Genomic DNA, 19,112 nt, shown 5'->3' on the forward strand with positions numbered 1-19,112 from the left:
TGGGGAGTGAATGTGCATCACCACGCCTCTGTAGAGGACTGCCTTGGACCACATCCCTGTGACTGAACAAGATGTGCCCAGATATGACTTAAGTGAGCCCTAGCTAGGCTGACGTGTAATTCAAAGGACTGAGCAGGACAGCTTTTGACGAGGTGTGAAAGGCAACTTCAGCAAGGGAGGACCATTGCAGCACAGGGCTGTCAAGAGGGACAGCAGCACATAGTGCGTGGGGGTGAGGGGCTGAGGAGGGGGAAGCTCATATGACTTGCACCTTCTGCTGTGGGGGGAAATAAAGTAAAGCCCACGCTAGAGCAGGTGAGTCCCATGGCTGAAAACATATGCTGAATATGATATAGCAGTGGCAAGGGTGGGTAGTATTCAAAGCACTCAGGCTTTCATCAGCAAGAATAACATTCAGAAAGAGGTGGAGGTGTGGGAAAGAACAGGATTAAAAAACATACATTACCATGTGTCAAATCACTGGAGTCATCTTCTGGGAACAGTTCATCAGAAAGAGTGGAATCTGGAAGAGAACAGCCACTGTACAACAGGCGGGCACTGCTAGATCTCCCTCTATTAGCAGACCACTGCGCAGTTGCAGGTCTGGAAGTTGTCGGGGGTCTTGGGTCGCATCCAGAATGCCTTGCTACTGCCCCAGCACAGGGATCTAAGAGAGAGGTTTCACTTGAGTAAACAGGGTAATGCAAGACTTCAAACCACACCATCACTATACACTGCCAATATGGTGACCGCTGCTGCACACTTGGAGCTGTAGGGGACAGAAAAATCTGTCATTGCAGCTACAAGAAACGTGTTGGAATGGGTCAAGCCTGGAGACAGTGGGCTTCCTGGTGCTGCTGCTGTCCTCTGCAGATGGCAGAACTGGGGGACACTTAACTAAACCAAAGTCCCTTCCTATCTTCCTCCTCCTCCTGGGCACCAGAGACAGGCTGCTGGCTGAGGATGGCGTTAGGAACTGCTCTGTGCTCATTACTCGCCTTCGATTGCCCCACGAGTGAGCCTGGAGCGTCCAGGGCTCTGCTACGTCCCCTGCTTGCATGCCTAGGGTAAGAGTAGCCTGTCTCTCATTTTCTGCCCACCTGCCTGCAGGGGAACCACTGCAGGCTTGCTACAGGCACAGTCCAAGCCCCTAATCTTAAAATATATTCCTTAAAAGGCACAACACAGATGGTTACAGCCACCTCACCAGAGCTTTTAGTCAATCAGGGCAAACCACGTACCAAGAGTTATGGAAATCTGGGAATGGCAGTGGGACATTTTTCCAGTACTGACAGGTACTTCTCTGCCACAGAAAGAAAGGCGAAAACTGGGTTTTCATAATGCTACAGGGCAGGGTGGATTATACAAAAGCTAGTGAAGGCAGATAGAGCCTTGTTCTCTTACTTGCCCAACAGCTGGCTGGGAGCACAGCGCAGCTGTAAGAGCAGCACGTGCAGCCAACAACCCACACGAGAGCAAATTTCATTTTGGTGCCTAGATGAACTGCGTGCTTTGTAAAGCCTTGAGCACCCACCAGTGGAGCAATCAGCTCTGCAATAATGTGGCCATTTCCTTAAGAGCTGAGTGCTAGGGACCTTTAAAATATTTGGCCGTAGTTGTTAATACAAACCCATGAAATACATAGCGCGTGAAAAGTACCCGAGTCAATGTTGCTATAGGAAAGAAAAAAATATGGGGATGTCTGAACCTGATGACATTCTTGCCTTCATTTTAGAGTCTGGTTGCAGTAGAAAACAATATGAATTCACAATTTTGTGCTCCGTCCCTACTGTTTTTGTCAGCTCACTCTGTTAACTAGTTTTCTGAATCACAGCTGATGTTGCCAAAGCAGGATCACTGAGGGGTCTGATTTTAATGAATTTTTTTTCCTACCATAACTACTATTACAACTAATGATTTGGACCCCCAGGGATTAAACAAAGGACAAACGTATGTACTTATTCCAAAACAAACTAAATTTTTAATGGAGTACAGTTGGCAGGCAAACCACAACTAGGGGGGCTGGAAAGCTAACTGCATTGCCCACACTAATGGGAAGCAACAGGAGGAGTTATAGGAAATACTTTGTAATATTTAATGGTACGTGGTAAAATGCGTGTAGTATGATACGTAAAAGCATGGACATCTGAACTATAATCAAGGCTACAGGCAAGGGGACAACAGATTTCTTTTCAAACCATTTACTCTCTACTAATAAATGTAATGGACTTAATTATAGAGGACGGAGAAAATGGGACAGCTCTGTTACGAGACCACACAATCTCAGTTGGTAGGATGTTGCTGTCATTGAGGAGTGGTGACCAAATTGCCTTTCCTATTATGAAATGGGAGTAGGAAATCCTGCTACATCCATGCTACTTGGATGCTACGATTGACTGCTACCACGGAAAGGGCTGTGAACAGTTGCTGTTGAAACGTTCCTTTCCAAGCTGTGCTTCTTCCCATCATGCTGGATGCATGCTAAGTACAGACTCCAGCTACCACTGGATTTCCTTGATGCTTTAGAAGCCATCTGCATTTTTCTGAACTTGATGCTCAGCTTAGGATAGCTTTCATTTAAATCTGCACTGTGCTGAATTCTAATTTCCTCACTTCCCAATTGAGAACACAATGTCCTTTGTCCCTTTGCTATAATTAAATATTGGCTTTGGAGAGGTCAGCTTGCTCTTCATTTTTCCTTTTTCACACATCATAACCTGAAAAATGAACCCTGATGGGAAACCTAGCATACCTAACCATGAAACGCCTTCAGCTAAATCACCTTTCTTGATGGATTCCTTGATGATTAGCCAATCCTCACGCATCTTCTTGGAAGGAAGGGGAACAGTCTGGCTTGCTGGTATCTCATCCAAATACTCCAAGTGAGGAATGAGTTTTTTTACTTCAGCTCTGTAACTATAATCTGGTTCCTGGAGAAATTGAGAAAGTGGCCACTTGAACAGTTTATTTAACAGACCGTGGACTTCTACTAGCAGCACAGCAGTGTCCAATTTGTATGACTGCCATATAAATTGAAATGCCTTTGTCGTAGTTCAGCCGGGACCAGACTACGCAGTCTCTCTCTCGCTCCCCCCACCCTCCAAGAGAACAGGGGGAGATGATATAAGAAAAACGGCTCAAGGTTTGAGATAAGGACGGGGAGAAATCCTTAAAGTTACCGTCACGGGCAAAACAGACTCGACTTGGGGAAAACTATTCATTTATTTCTAAAATTAGCAGGAGAATGAGACAGGGAACAAGATAACCTCCCCCCACCCCTTCCTCTTCCTGGGCTTAACATTATCTCTACCACCTTAGGCCCCCCCCTCACTAACAAAATCAGAACAGCCTTCTACAAGGTAAACCTATTCACTTCATTCAACAGAAAGAAATACAATCAGGAGTTTCATTTCACTAGAAAGAAATACAATCAGGAGTTTCATTTCACTGTGCTTTCTTCTCACATAATTTTACTCAAATTGATCGTGAACACGTCCTGAGCTGTGCAAATATATGCCCCCTGCGCAAAGGCTCCTTTGCTGTTTACCCACTGATGACGCTGACATTTGTCTTTGTTATATTATGTATAATGCACAAAAGTGTAGAAGGCCACTGATGCCCATGGAAAACCTGGGCACCCTCAGCATTCAGCCAGGCTCTCTCTCTGCTTTTGTGATTCTCTGGTTGCTGCATCAACACTCAGGCAATGGGAAGACTTGAAAACGTGTTATGAGTGTTGCTGCACCTGCTGATGGAAAAAGGAAGAGCACTTCCACGGATCGTGTTTTCAGGCACACCCATAAGCCAGCTACAGCAAATGAACTGCAGTGATTTTTTGGGGCAGTCTTCAGGGGTTTGTTATGTGTTTTTATACACTGTTAGAAATGATGGCTTACTTCAAAGTATGGGGTTTTTTTCTGCAAGAAGTCGTGTGCCAACAGCAGGTGCACAGAAGGCTAAAATGGACTGCACTTGGATTTCTTTTCTGTGTGCTGGAAAAACAATGTGATTGCTCCCAGTGCACATGGACTCAGTGCAACAGCCAAGGAGGAGAGCACGGGTGAAGCCCCCTTCTGCATACGTGGGTGGAGCTGACGTATTTTAAAATGATTCATGAGCACATGCCAGTGCCTGGGGAGCTCTGAGCAGCCAGGCCAATCCAGAACAGTTATAACTGTGCTCTGAGCACACTGCAAATTGGGCTGCTTTGGTGGATTCCAGCTGTAAAGATGCCTTCATGTGGCAACTTCATCTTTTGGAAAACTTAGCAACACCTCAGGGCTGACTGGGTTGTGCTGCTTTGCAGTGGGAACGTTTTTGCTTAAAATAGTCTCATATTACAAAAGACAGAAAAGGGTGACGATGATGTCTTCTACTTAAAGAAAATACAAAGCAAGAGTGCACTGCCAGTGGCAGAGCACGAATGGATAGCTACCTAAAAATCAATTGCTTCATCCAGATAAATGTTATGTTTTCAAGACATTGCATGCAATGTTTGAAAACCCCACAAAGCCAAGTCCTCATTCAACATGGAGTTGTCACAAGCAGAAATCTTTCTGTGGGACCTGGCTGGCTGCATGCTTCGCACGAGGCGGCACCGAGGCTGGCAGAGGGAACTCACCAAATAAAGTGTGTGTTTGTGTTGTTAAGAGGCAGACTCTACATTTCTCTAACTAAGCCTTTAATCTTAATTTAGAAAATGAGTCAATCAATTGCCATGGTATCCCATACCACATGTACTCTGAACAGCGCCTGGGCTACAGCCAATTTCCAGCCATGTCCTGTTGGAGAGAAGCATCATGTTACGTTCATGTTACATTACTGCAACAGAGGCTGCAGAATTTATCATCAGGCTGTTGCTCTTGGTTTAGATAACAGGGGAAGATGAGCTCATCTGAAAATCAAATTACAGAGAGCAAACAGGCCATCTGAAGAAAGAGCAGTAAAATTAGCTGGACCATTCTGTAGATTAAAAGTAAATAAATAGGAGAGCTTTTACGGAGCTGTAGCAAGGGTGAGAGTACAAGAAGAAGCTTGAAGAATTAGAGCTGGCCATCTAGGGCACACTGAAGTAAGCCCATGTCTATTCTTTTCTATATTTCAGGTGACTTTTCTATACCCTGAAGAAATGCAGACAATATCAGCTGAAACCAAGAAAGTAACAAAGCCCATGGAGAAGCTCTCAGCAGCGTTTCCTGCTTTGTAACCACCTCAGGGCTCAACAGCTTCCCAAAACAGAGACTGGGCAGAAGACTGCAGGGAACTTAGAGTTTTCCTCTGTTACAGCTCAGTGTAAAACACACCATCGTGCAGATTCCCTCACCAAATTTTGGCTGGCATTTGAATGCAACTACGTGTACAGGAGTAGAGACAGCCATTCAGCGTGGAGAAGAGCAGTAGGGCACACCACCACATACCACTCCTCTGAACTCCTGTTATGTGACAACACACAGCAGCATCCCAAGGACTGGTTTCCTCAGCTAAACAAACCAAGGGCAATCTGACATTTCTCCATTACACGTACACCTAAGGACTGAAGATGCCAAGTGAAAACTGCGTCCTCCAAAGATATCACTTTCGTTGAGGAGGAACAAGGGAGTAGAAACAGTCTTTCTATGCTGTTAGGATATACTGCACCACTTTCACAGTAGGAAGCTACGATACAAAGTCTCAGAAGTTGTATTTGTCTCTGTGGGTGTAAAACAGTAAGTAGTCATGCTTTGTCCATCAGAAGTAGGCAGTGCTTCCTTACTGTAGGAATATGCTTTTTCCTCTCATGATTGCACCTTCCGTAAGGGAGAGATGTTGATGGAGAAATCATTTTGGTTATAAACAGTTACAAGCGTGGTCTCTGAAGTATATTTCTACCAGCTCAAAACAGAAAGGCAAGTGTATAATATTTTCTTTTGGATTCCAGAGAGAAAAATTATGATAGCTAAAGCTCTGCCCTTTTACTGAGGGATATCATCAAGCCAACAATTACATATGAAAAATGCTAATAACTCATGTATCTAAAAAATGTGAAGATTTAAAATATGTGCGTATCTACTATATGACTGAATTTTAGTGACAGCACCTCAGTTTTCAAGCCTAAATCCAGGACAAACCCATCCTTTTATGCAAATTAATGGTCTGGGCCTGAAGCTATGGAACATGGCACAGTGGAGTCACAGTGCCAGCTCGTTCTCCGCTTTCTAACCCCTGTGTTATCAGCTCTTTACACTCTCACTGGGGACTGCGCCATCATTCGTGAGTGCTGTGTATCGCATACCTATGTTTGTGTGCATAGGTCTGTGACCTTCAAGAAGACCCAGGTGACAATGTATTGTGTGCTGGCCACAAACTGTCATCTGATTATTTGCGTTAGACATTATGTGAGCAAAATGAGGAACAGTCTTATTTGACCAAGTTTTTTAAGCTCTGATTTTCCTCCAGTTACCTTTTCAGTAAGCAAGATGCTTGTTTTTATATCTCAGCAATGCATTTTTTTAAACAGTGGAAAGTGAAACAGAGTAATACAGCTCTGAGACTGTTCTTGTAGAATTAGACCTCCCTTACTTTTCTTGTTAAGTGCCCTGAAACCCAAAGTAGATCATGTATTACTGTGTTTTCATTTCTGTTACACAGAGGGCTTAATGCACTCAACAAAATACCACCACAGAAATTATTTTATCATTTCAGTAGGTAAGAGGTGAATTGCTGTATTTTGGATCTTCAGTTTTTGCTGAAGTTCTTTTTGGTAATTTCATTTTAACCTTTCAGAAGAAAAGATAACAAGCAGTTTCTGCAATATAGCTTTTCCTAGTTATCTCAAGCATAATTTTTCTGAGGGTTCAACTTTTGAGCGTGCTTGTTCTGGAGCACGTGCTGTTGGACCAGAGAGCCTCCAAAAGAAATACAAAGACAGATATCTAGTTGAGACATTGCAATTGGCACATCTTGTAAGAAAAATCCTGGCTACTTTCTAACCTGCTGCAAGGTCCCTACAGGGTAGGAGGATCCATACAGCTGAGGTCCATGCTCTCCTTGGTCTTCCTTTAAGATGCCTGTTCGCACTGCAAGCTGGGAGAAGACAGAACAGCTGTATGGATCAGAACAGCTGATTTATAGTGTAATCTCATTCTCACAGGTAAGAAGGAACACATTGCTAGGAAACAGGCTTGAGTCTTTACTAGCACTCCTTGTATTTCATTTGTGCTCATCTTAGAGACAATACCCAAAAGAGGACAAGAATCAACAGAAAGATGGGAAATGCATCCCATGTCATCACTCAGAATGAAACAATACGAAGGTGCAGAAACATTTCTCATTTCCAACTCAAACTGAAAAAGCACTTCCAAAAATCAAAACAATGTGTGCAAACCAAGTCCGCACCTCTGCAGATTCTGCATTTGGCTTCAGGCAAATAAGGTTGCCCTTCACTGTCAGGTGGCTCAGCTGGCAACAAAGTCCCAGGTACTGCATCTGGTTGATGTCCTCAATATTGTTCCCTTCCAGATCCAAAACCTTAAGATGATCCAACCAGGTCAGCTGACTCAGGTCAGAGATATTGTTATAGGCTATGTAGAGTTCCTAGGCAGAATTAAACAAAATAAATATACAAACCACAGGCTTGCACAAGTAACACTCCATCTTTGCAAAATGTTTTCTAGTATTTGCAATATTACATGGCACAGCATGAAATTAGCATGGAAGTGAACATTGTTCACCTTAAATAACTATGGCTAATTGGGCAAAAATTAACATGCTGCATTAGGCGTCTTCAGGATCAGAACTAAATGTTACACCTCATTTAAAAAAAATACTGTAGTGTCTTTTAAACTAACACATGCAATTCAGAGAATCCAACCAAAGTCCTTTAGAAAAAGAAAGAATGAGAAGAGAACAAACACAAGTAAAGAGCAGAGTATCAACTGAAGATAGTTTTGAGATTGTCATTTGTCAGGACACATCTATACTTACTTTTAAAGAGCTGCAGGAAGAGATCCCATCTAAGTCTGAGAGCCCACAGCGAGCCATCCACAGGACATGGAGATGGGACAACGTGGTTCCAAGATCCCTTACAAAAGAAAAAATTCAAGCTCTATTTGAATGGGTGAAGGAATGCAAGACTTTGTTTCTTTTTCCTAAGACTAAGTCATGCTACTTCCTTCAAATCTCACCTTTTTAATAAGAAAAGTAATTTAAAATGTTCACCTTCAAAGGTGAAGAATAAAATTATGTCTCTCTACCTCTCTCTCTCACAGGCATCTTTACTCTTGAATGACAACATGTCACCCCAGTTCAGTTTGATTAAGATTCTTCCAAGAGCTACATCATGGTAATCCTGTCATAAATTGCAGGTAATTGCTAAGAATTAAGTGAGGTTTCCTTATGGTGGCATCATTTGCTTTACACAAATAACACAAATTAACATATCTGAGCTGACTGAACAGCCATCTCCCTCTGTCCTCTTATGGAATTACCTTCCTTCTGATTTTGCAGTTGAAAGGAATAGCTCTCTTGCCAAATAACATTTTTTTTTGAATCAGCAGAAAGTTATAATCATTTCCATCCTATTTTCCTACCCTTTAGTTCAAAAGTACAATTAAGGGATCACTTGTATGAATTCCAAGCTTTCTGGTCCTAACCCAGACAGACACATACTGACCCGCTAAACTCCATGCATGTGTAATGTCCCACTGACACTGCAACAGTGCACAATACAAAACAATGCAAAATGCAAATACAGTGGTAGATCAAATTGGGTGCTTAACCACCTTCCATCTTTGGTAACATTAAGTTCCATAAAGCCACTACTCAAATATAAACAAAATACAACACTTCATCAGATCCCAAACCAACCAGAAGCTCAGAACTCTCTACTGTAGCTGTGATACCACACTATCTGAATAATAGAGAACTAAACAGCGGGGAATTAAATACAAGGACAGTTTATCAGAGCGGGTAGAGGTAAGCAGGGAGTTCACAGAATCACAGCCGTGGCTGAGGTCTGAAGGGACCCCTGGAGGTCATCTTGTCAAACCCCATGCTGAAGCAGGGCCAGTTGCTCAGGATCACATCCAAACAGCTAAAATAGTTCTTAACTAGAGATTCTTGGACTTGAAAGTTGTGTATTAGCTACCTTTCATAATATCCATTTTAATAATATACATTATCGTGAATAATATATAAATTAATGCACTGTCTAGGGAAAATTGCAGAAGATAAAATAATATGGTCATGGGGTCCCTTCTGATCTTGGAATAAAGGTAGCAGTTGTCTTACTCATGCCTTCTCTTTATGGATCACAGAGAAAAAAAAGCAGTTTTGCATTGTCCTCTGAGAACCTCTTGCAGCTTTGATGCAGCTTTGCAGCACAAATCGCTACAGTCAAATAGCCTGCATCAGGGATGCTGCACAGCCAGCCAGCCCAAGAGGTCAGGAAGGAGCACTTTTACAAGTGGGGACAGGTGTATGCTTGTCTGCGGTTTTTGTTGTTTCTCCACCATCTGAACACTTGGGAAGGGCCACGTCAGGAGAGAGGAGACCGCAAAAGGCTACATAAAGGATGGATGCATGGAAAATATCCCTAGATGCCTCTCTTCTGCCATTTGCCAAATACAGTGTTGAATATGAGTTTCTAGGGTGAAAGCGGGGATTTTCACCCCTCTGCTTTGTGGGGCAGGGTTTGTTCACAGGCGTCATTCAGATCTATCTATGTCACTTTATCCATCTTCTTCCACTGCAGGGGCCCCAGGCATTGGGTGCCTCTGCTCGTCTCTTCCCTGGATGCTGAAGATTTGAGTAAGCTCACAATGATGCATCATACAATGGTTTTAGGTAATGTTTTATAGCATTTGAAGTACAAGCAGTGTAGCTGACCTAGTGACCAGAACAAAACAAGTCAGAAAAATCTCAGTCACATGACACATCTCTTTCTGTCTAAGGCTACTCCTCTTTACCGGAGAAAACCCTCAACTGACATAGACCACAACTCCTCCACTGAATTTTGCGCATCTAGGCAGCTTGCCCATACTGATATTGTCTAGTACTGAGACACAAGGATAAAGCAAGCCATGCACAGACAGAAATTCCCTTCATATATAAACAATGCGGTTCCTTCTGTGAACTTGCTGCAAACTAACTTTACCTTGTCGCTTAGCTATCAGGGCAATGGGGAACACTAGCCATTGTGTCACTGTGACCAGATAGATAAGCCCCTAAAAAGACGGAAGTTTGTCACGTTTCTTTCCAAGAACTCATTCCGATTTGCTTAACCTAAAGGATTGTAATGCCCCTGTATGACATCACGTCCCCAGCCTTGCAGAAGATCTTCCAACTATTTATGTTGTGCATATTTTCTAAATAAAACAAACACCGGTTCTAAGGTTTCCTTAAGGAACAGATGCCTCCTAAATTAATATTTACAGAAATTTATTATTAGATTTGCAAGCTGTGTGCCTATAATAAGAAAAAAATAAATTAAATTAAAAAAGCAGAACCTACCATCAACCAAGACCAACACATCCATAAAAACAAATATGGCAGTAGGAGCAATGTGAATGAATTACATTGCTCATTTCAAGACCCACTTCAAGCACTGATGAGTTTTTTGAATTTCAGGCTAATTTTGCTGCAGAATTTTCTTTTCTGTAAACCACTGAACATAGGTAAAGGAAAGCAGTCACTCTCATTTTTGTATCATTAGAACAAATGTTTCTGATAGACATTCTGTTTATTAGGTCAGCAAAACTGAAGACAATCCTAACCTGATAATTTTACATATGGTACAGTAAGGTACAATTAATGAATTCTACTTTTATTTTTTCTTTATCTTGTACTTCCTAACTGAAGGTCTTTTACCACAGAAGGAGCTTTTGGTCATATGCTTGTTCCTAACATTTCTTTGTCAATATAAAGGATGCCAAAACAAAGCAATGGATTAATTTCCAAGTTGTTTTACAGAAGGCCCCAAGAAGAAACAGCTATCCTCTCTACTGCTAAAACCTTGATCACTTCATGCATTTTGAAGAAGCAGTCCCCTACTCCTACTCAGAGGTCAAAGGCTCCCAGAGTTAAATCACATTTCCCTGTGTGTGTTATGGTTTTCAGCTCCAGCGCTGGCTATGGCTAAACCCAGCACGCACGAACGGGGTGAGTCCCTGCTGACACTGTCTGCTAAATCATGCACAGCACGTATTCGCTATGAATTATTAGCTAACGAGTCTTCAATCGTTCTCCTACTGCAGACACCATCAGAAGACGACACTAATTCAAATTACTTCTAAAACCTACTTACCTTACTCTTCATAATTTACACTGCCAAGTGTACAGTCTCAAATCCGTTCCAGTCTGATTCATGGGTTGCTGCTCTGACTCTCCTACAGCTAACTTTGGTGCAAGTCAGGAATAGCATGTTTAAGGTTAATACTAATAAGAGTTGATTAGTATTAGTATTCCAGACAAAGGAATTAGGTTATATATCCCATGCCTTGGGTACTTGCAAAAGGCAGAACTGCTTTGTGTTTGCAATGCAACCCAGTGTTTGAAAACAGGGTCTCATTTTTAAAAAATGCTTATACAAACACTTCAGAAAAGAAAAAAAAAAACATAGACGCTAATGGGAACTGGTTTCTTACAAGGCTAAAGTTGGCTGACACATGAAACAAGATACTAAGAAAGCATGAACTTTGTTGAACTGTTTCATATCACTTGGCCCACTTTTGCTCTCTAATTCAGGAAAGTAAGTTAGCAAGCCACGGTATCTTCGCCCGCTGCCCCGCAAGAAGACCACTCCAGCTCTGATGGTAAGCAAGTGACTGCTGTCTGTCCTTCCCTGCTACCATAGACAGGCAGCAGTGAGGAGAAGAGGCTAAAGAACTTTTTCCTTCTCACAGCCCCAACTGCAGAACTTCGCTGCAAGTTACAGCCAGGAACAAAGTTCCCCTTGTTGATTCTGGGGTCATGCTAGCTGCTGGAGGAGCCTAAAGTTCTGGGTCATGCAGTCACATTTTGGCCCTGCAGATCTTTACTCCTGTGTCCGTAACGAGTCATCTCCTGTCAGAGATGTTATCACAGCAAAGTACATCTGCAAATACTTCATTCGGTAACTAACAAACTAATCTTTTGGCAGCTGCGTGAATCACGTTGCAGCATCAGAGAAAACTCCTTCATTAATTACTACACAGATAGTTGCCCCCGAGAGCACGGCTGCTGTAAAGTGAAACAGCAACGTAACTCAAAGCAAGCTGCTCCCAACAATGCCCCCTCCATTTCTGAAAATACTTCTGAAATATACTGGCTGGTGAGAACTTAAGAGCTTGCAAGAGATGGGAGTGCCTCCAGCTTTATTGCATCTGGCACATCCACCCTGGAGGGGGTCAGAGCAAAGCGAGGAGTCGTGTGAGCACGTATGACCACCATGTGCATGCAAGTGTGCACACGGGTATGTTTGCATTGATGTTCAGTGCAGAGGGTCAGATCAGTCCAACCAGGGAGATGTATCTTGTGACTTTTTAACAGGAATTTGAATTAATCGGAATCTGCACTCTGATTGTTATTGTTATTTATCAGGGTAAATCATTTTAATATAATAATAAACTCTTAACAGCAATTTACCAGGGTAGTAGAAGATAAAATCCACTATAATTATACATGTAGAGTAACAAAACAACCCTCCAAAAATAATAATTGACTGATACTAAAATTAATGAGACACGTCAAAGACCAGAACCCTCCTGTATTAGGCATGATATAAATGTATAGAAAATGACAGCGTCTATTCCAAAAATAGGGTAGAGAATATGATTGAGAAGTTAGACAGCTGAAATAGCAAAAAGATGAGACATTGCACAAAGCTGGTGGCAGTTGGTCGTATGATGCAACACAGGAGCACCCCAGTGATAAGCAAAAATATGCAAAAAACAAAGAGCATATAGAAGGAACCAGAGGACACTGCAGAGGAAATGTAGCTCCCATAAATATACACAATGGACAATTCAATTCCAAGTGATAGGGAAGCCGGGATCTTTACAGAAAGGGCAAGGAATTAATAGGCAAAGCAATGATATATCCTGCTCACTTCTGCTATGGTTCATGCATGTCAGGTTTGAAGTAGAGAGGCAGAGCACAGGGTGGGAATGAGTACATCATATCTTTGGTTGTGATGAACAGAGGATTACAGCCTCTGAGGTTGCCAAACTAGTGTTCTCCAGAGCAATTACTCCACACGCACCTGCGCACTTGCCTGCAGAACACACACTGAATACCAAATCATGTTGTAAGTATCCAAAAGTGCCGAGAAACCAACATAGACTCCACTAGTTTAACCTTGAACCCACAAAATTGCATTTATAATTGATTTTTAAAAATAATACTAATAAATTGAAGGGTTTGAAACCTGGGTTCCAACGATCTCCAGATACTGCTGCAGGTATGGGAACTCATCAGACAACCCTGTGTTTCTGTGAGGGTCTTGGCAACACCCTCCCCACTTGTGCATGACCATTTAGGATTTTTTCCCATGAAATTTGATGCTCCCATCTTGTCATCACTCCCTCAGACTGGGAGGAAGAGCACACGAGCAGGGAACAGTTTGGCTTACAACACCTAATAACAAGTCTGAGAAATAATGTGTTCTTCCATTAATCCAACATCCTTGTTCTTCAGGGATTGAGTTACTCCAGCCAAAATTTTACTGGACGGAGACCAGACCCTGAGAGCCAAAACTTGCTCTTGGTTTCACCACAATAAATCTTGACTAGCTCCACTGAGCTCAAGCTACCCAGTAAACACTTACAATAGCAGAACCCTGAACACATTCATCAGCTTGAAAACCACTGTTTCTTTTGGAAGCTGGTTTTGAATCACTCACCTAGAAATAAAACACTAAATCCACTGAACTTGCAAACAGTATCCCAAAGTACACATGCATCTGTTGAACAAATCTTCAGTAGCAATACATCTAAAATAGCCATTGATGCAGATATTATTTATTTTTAAAGGTCACTCTGAAAGTGAGCACATTGGTAATTGGAGAGATTTAGATTTTAAAAGAGTGACTAAACTACAGTCTTACAAAATAAAGGAAAAAAATAATCTTGTCTCTGATCTACAGAAATCAAGTTGAATTTATCAAGCCACACTGTGATAACAATGATCCGGTCCATATGTCAGCACACAATGGTTTGGTTGTACAGATAATTCTGACATCAGAAGCAAAAACTTTTAAAGCCTGAATGTTATTTAAATCAGTAACATATGTTCTAATAGGAAGCTTACATAATAGTTTCATTGTACTCTCAAATAGTTGTGAAGTATTCAAAATTGTAAAACTGATTGTATGCATGTGTGGCTCGTACTTGATCAAATCCATGACGCAGCCCCCAAATCTGCAAGCAGCACTGAGGCCACATCCTTATGTCCTTGCAGTGCCCTTTTGCAGTCACACAAATGTCGTATGAATGTGAGGAGCTTACTTGCTTTGCAATACTGCAGCCTTGGTTGGTTTTGTACTTACTCTTCCAAATTCAGGTAGCAATATGCTGAAAACCATTGACTTGGGTCTGCTCTGTCTTGCACCTCACACAGCCATGGCGCGCAGGTTGCCTTTAGCATCTCATGCTCCCTTGTGCAAGGTTCATAACAAGAATCATGTCCTACCTCTTGCTGCCAGAAGCCTGCTTTTAGGCTGAAATGCCATGGAAATGTAGCAGCTAATATTCTGGCCTCATTCTTCCTTCTGAACTTTTTCAGAGTAAAGGTTCCCAACCCTGTTGGGACACGTTGTTGGAGTCTTCAAAAACTAAGTAAAAATAGACTTTGCTAGGCAATTTTCAACTTGTAAGCTTAAACACATCAGAGGAAGGCAAGTGTGTTTTAGGCTGAACAGAAAGTACACATCTACCAAAGGTCTTTTTAAATAACAACTGTGTCTATGAAATTCTGTTTTCATAACTCCCTTTTACATGCAAATGAAGAATTTCTGTGTGAAAGAAAAGTTATTGTTGCCAAAGGTCTTTGCAGTAGGGTGTCTCTGTGGTCCCATCTTTTTGCGGCAACCTTCACATTAATAAGCAGCTGTTTTCCAAATGGGCTGCAGTGTTGATGCCACTGCCAATATTTCTCCCAACAAAAGCATTTAACTATTTTATTCTGGGGAGGGGGTTTGGCTGATTGGTTGCTTTTATTTAAGTTTCAAGTTTGGAAAGGGGCAAAGGTCTGGCATATTGCTTATTTTACCTGTGGATCTCTGCTGCACACTTCGCTGACAGCAAAATGGATCTCTGGGGAGGAAATGCAACTCCCCTCATGCTGCACAAGGGGTAAATCAGGGAGAGCATTCAGGGTCTCACACTCTGTCCAGCCCAGGACTCTGTCTTCTCAGCTTTGTTACGCCAAAGTGACAGCCAGCTTTCCTGGGCTCACTAAAGCAAATTGCAATTATCAAAGAGCCACGTGCTTTTGGCCAGCAATTTCTCTAAAGCAAAAGCCTGAAAATAAGGACAGGAGACTACCTGGCTACCACAGTCAAAACCACAAATCGTTCAAGGCAGTTTGGTTGTTGTCCAGGACTGTAGCCAGAGACCACACTGGTGGTCCTGGTACAGTACTTGAGCTCTGCCATGGACACGTCTGTGACCAATACTTCAACCAGAGACACTGCATAAAAATCCTTGCTCCACTAACACCAGTGCCAAACCTCCCCCTGCCTTCAGTGGGGCTGAGATCCCCCCCTCCAGTGCCAGCAGGTGAGGATGGCATATGGAGACAGGAGATGACAACAGATGAAGAACCCAATCCCAACATCTCTGGGCCATTCCTGACTTACAACAGTTCCACTTGTCATTATTGCTTCTCATTGCCTCACTGAACTCACTGTAGCAATCGCAATATTACACTAAGTGCTATGCTACCTGCAAATGCTTTATTTTCCATGTCGGATTATACCTCATTTAATCCAAAAGTCCTTGCTGAGACCAAGAGGAGAGAGGTATTTGTAAACGAAATTGAGTGCTGATACACAAACTTCTGTAACTAGTCACAATCATGCTTAAGTTAATCAAGATGCTTAATTCTGCTAAAGTTAATACACAAGAAATGTAGCCTTAGTTTCAAGTGCTTTCATTTTTAGTTGCTGTCAAGAAACCTAGAGCACAATAATGGGCCTGATCAATGTTGATGTACTCAGAGTCAGGAACAGCCATTCCCTAACACAGGAAGATAAGCATGTGTGGGAAGGATAAGGTAATTTTGTGTTAATTTCCTCTTGATCATTCAAACTGCTTGTCAGCTTAGTTACTAGTAGCGTTTTAACAACGAGAGACCAGTTACTTTAACTCAGCTTCCACAATTTGAAAGCAGTAGGGGTTACCAAAGTGCAGTTCTGTGGGCCAAAACCTGTCCTTGATCATCTTGATCTTGACCTGTCCTTGATCTTCTTCCCAGAGATGCTGTGAAAACCCAACACACTGTGCTGCATATCACTAGGTGCATTGCATCTTACACAGGAAGTCAATTTTCAACTAGGATAAAGTTGAGACACACAGAAAATAAAACTCTCACGCCCACATATCCATTGCCCCTCAATTTAGCCCCAGAGCTACTGACAGTTCCTAAAGCTTTGGCAATCGTTCATTCTCATTTACATACAAAAAAATTAAGGATAATGAAACTATGGTTACAGAATGAGTTATTTACATTGAAGGAATGAATCCTACAGCACTTTAAAATTTAGTGCATGAATAACTTCTCAGTCTCCCACATGTTGTGTGCCTGTTTCACAGTATGTTCCAGGTCTGAGTTTTAGCAGAGTAAGACAGATATAGTGCAACTTTGATTTAATACAGATCTCATCCTTTGAAATCAATGCTTGAAACTTTTAGTGCTGCAGAGTAAGCAGAAGGAAAATTCTGTAAAAGATCCAAATCAGCTGACAGACTTGGTAGTGTTAAGACACATACAACAAAAAAAGCCCCCAACCCCGCTTTTTCTGAGTACCAGAAAAACTGGAATTCTAGATTAATTGACCAGACAGAACTAAAGAATTTGATCAGCTGTGAGTTGCTATTCAGCTTTTGTCATGGTAATGGCTATAGAGTTTCCACTGGAAAATAAATGCATGAGACACTGTAGAAAGGGGCTGATACGAAAACCTAGAGAGAAAATGTAATTCAAAGTGATTTAGTCTGAATGCACAGTGGTGGGAATGCAGTCTCTTGAGATTCTTTACATCTGGCAGGTTTGTGTGACACTAATGATTTTCTCCTGTGGCTAACGCTTATTTCTTCTTTGTACCTTTTCCTTCCTTTCTTTTTTTTATCTTTGCATATATTCAATAAGAAAACTGAAAAAATACAGAAGCTGGCAAGAAACAGGTACAGGTACAGCCTGGGCCTGTAAATGGCTGGCAAATGCCAGTTGATTTCCTCCAAATTTCTCTTCTGTCTGTTCTGGTTTTGTTAGTGAGGGGGGGCCTAAGGTGGTAGCTTCTGTAGGAAACTGCTAGAAGTTGCTCCCCTTTGTTCAGTGGACTCGGCCGGGCCTAGGGCGGACCCGCTGCTGGCCAAGGCCGAGCCAATTGGTAGCAGAATGTCCCGTGATAACGCCTCTGCGATAACGTATTTAAGTAGGGGAAAACAGGAAAAAGAGGAGAGAAGATGTGAAGAAGCTGAGCGGGGGCAGAGGCGCAGAGGGGGAGGCGCAGGCCTCATGGGCCTTGCAGGCCTCACCCTCTGGCCTCTCGCCAGGCAGCCGACTGGGCCCGACTCGGTCCAGCCCAGCTGCAAGAAGTGGAGAGGAGATGAGAAGTGAGTAAGATGTAAAAAAAAGATCCTGAGAGACATCTACCAGCCTGTTGTGAGGAACGGCTGCAGACGCCAAGGTCAGTTCAGAAGGAGGGGGAGGAGTAATGTGGCTCCTGGCCAAGATTCCCCTGCAGCCTGTGGTGACGACCATGGTGGAGCAGGTTGTCCCCCTGCAGCCCATGGAGGTCCACGGAGGGGCAGAGATCCACTTGGAGCCCGTGAAGGACCCCATACCGGGGGAGGTGGATGCCTGAAGGCAGCTGTGGCCCGTGGAGGGCCCGCTGGGACAGCTGTTCTGGAGAGACTGAACTCCGTGGAAGAGATGACCCACGCCGGAGCAGTTCCACGAAGGACTGTGGCCCGTGGGAGGGACCCCACAATGGAGCAGGGGAGGAATGTGAGGAGTTCTTCCCCCGACCATGAAGCAGCGGCGTAAAACAACATATGATGAACTGACTGCAACCCCCATTCCCTCTTCCCCCCTGTGCCGCTCGGGAGGGGAAGGTAGTAGAGATAATGTTAAGCTTGGGAAGAGGGAGGGGTGGAGGGAGGTTATCTTGTTCTCTGTCTCATTATCCTGCTGTTTGTAGTAATAAATGAATAGTTTTCCCCAAGTCGAGTCTGTTTTGCCCGTGACGGTAACTTTAAGGATTTCTCCCTGTCCTTATCTCAAACCTCGAGCCGTTTTTACTTATATTTTCTCTCCCTGTTCTCTCGGAGGGTGGGGGGAGTGAGAGAGAGACTGCGTAGTCTGGTCCGATCGGGGCTGAACTACGACACTGTCTCAGCCTCTAATGTTCACTTCAGATTTGGTACGATAGAAGTGGACATTCACACCATGAATTTCAGTGGCTCCCTGTATCTCTCCAGTGAAAACAAAGGTTTCCAAATTGACACACCTAACAATATTTACATGAGCTAACTCAAATACCTCGTACAAACAAGCTGGTATCACTGTTAAGTACCGATGGTAGGAAATGAAATAACTGTATTTCACAAGACACGAACATATAGATACACAGTTTTCCTTCAAACTGTGTTGAGACGAATGTTTCTTCTGCACCATTATGTTAGCTAGGGAATGCAACAAGGAAGAAAACCTCAGTGAAGATGGCTGTGAGTGGTATTTAATATTGATGAGTGTATAAGGTAGAGAGAGATGACTCCCGCTAATTATAATGCTTTGTGAGTTTAAAAGCAAATACCAGTTAACCTAAACTATTTAATAAAAAATGAGATTCTTGAAAACAAAAAACTCCAGTCCACTCAGAAAAAAACAGCACTTTTACCTGAAAGTAATGGGAAGAATCATTGCGTATTGCAGAT

General features: G+C 42.7%; 1 protein-coding gene across 2 annotated transcripts in view; it reads right to left on the reverse strand.

Moving 5' to 3' along the window:
• The window catches only part of LRRC56 (leucine rich repeat containing 56), a 69,345-nt gene that overhangs the window by 9,675 nt on the left and 40,558 nt on the right, over window positions 1–19,112 (reverse strand). For both annotated transcript variants that reach the window (XM_086748810.1, XM_086748811.1), the window contains 4 exons: window positions 7,963–8,059; window positions 7,375–7,572; window positions 2,783–2,930; window positions 467–667 (listed from right to left, as the gene is read on the reverse strand). In XM_086748810.1, the coding sequence (XP_086604936.1) occupies window positions 467–667; window positions 2,783–2,930; window positions 7,375–7,572; window positions 7,963–8,059 (644 nt within the window). The remainder of the gene's footprint in view (window positions 1–466; window positions 668–2,782; window positions 2,931–7,374; window positions 7,573–7,962; window positions 8,060–19,112) is intronic.

The sequence above is a fragment of the Chlamydotis macqueenii genome, chromosome 5 (genome assembly GCF_036417535.1).
Source record: "Chlamydotis macqueenii isolate bChlMac1 chromosome 5, bChlMac1.mat, whole genome shotgun sequence".
NCBI classification, from domain to species: Eukaryota; Metazoa; Chordata; class Aves; order Otidiformes; family Otididae; genus Chlamydotis; species Chlamydotis macqueenii.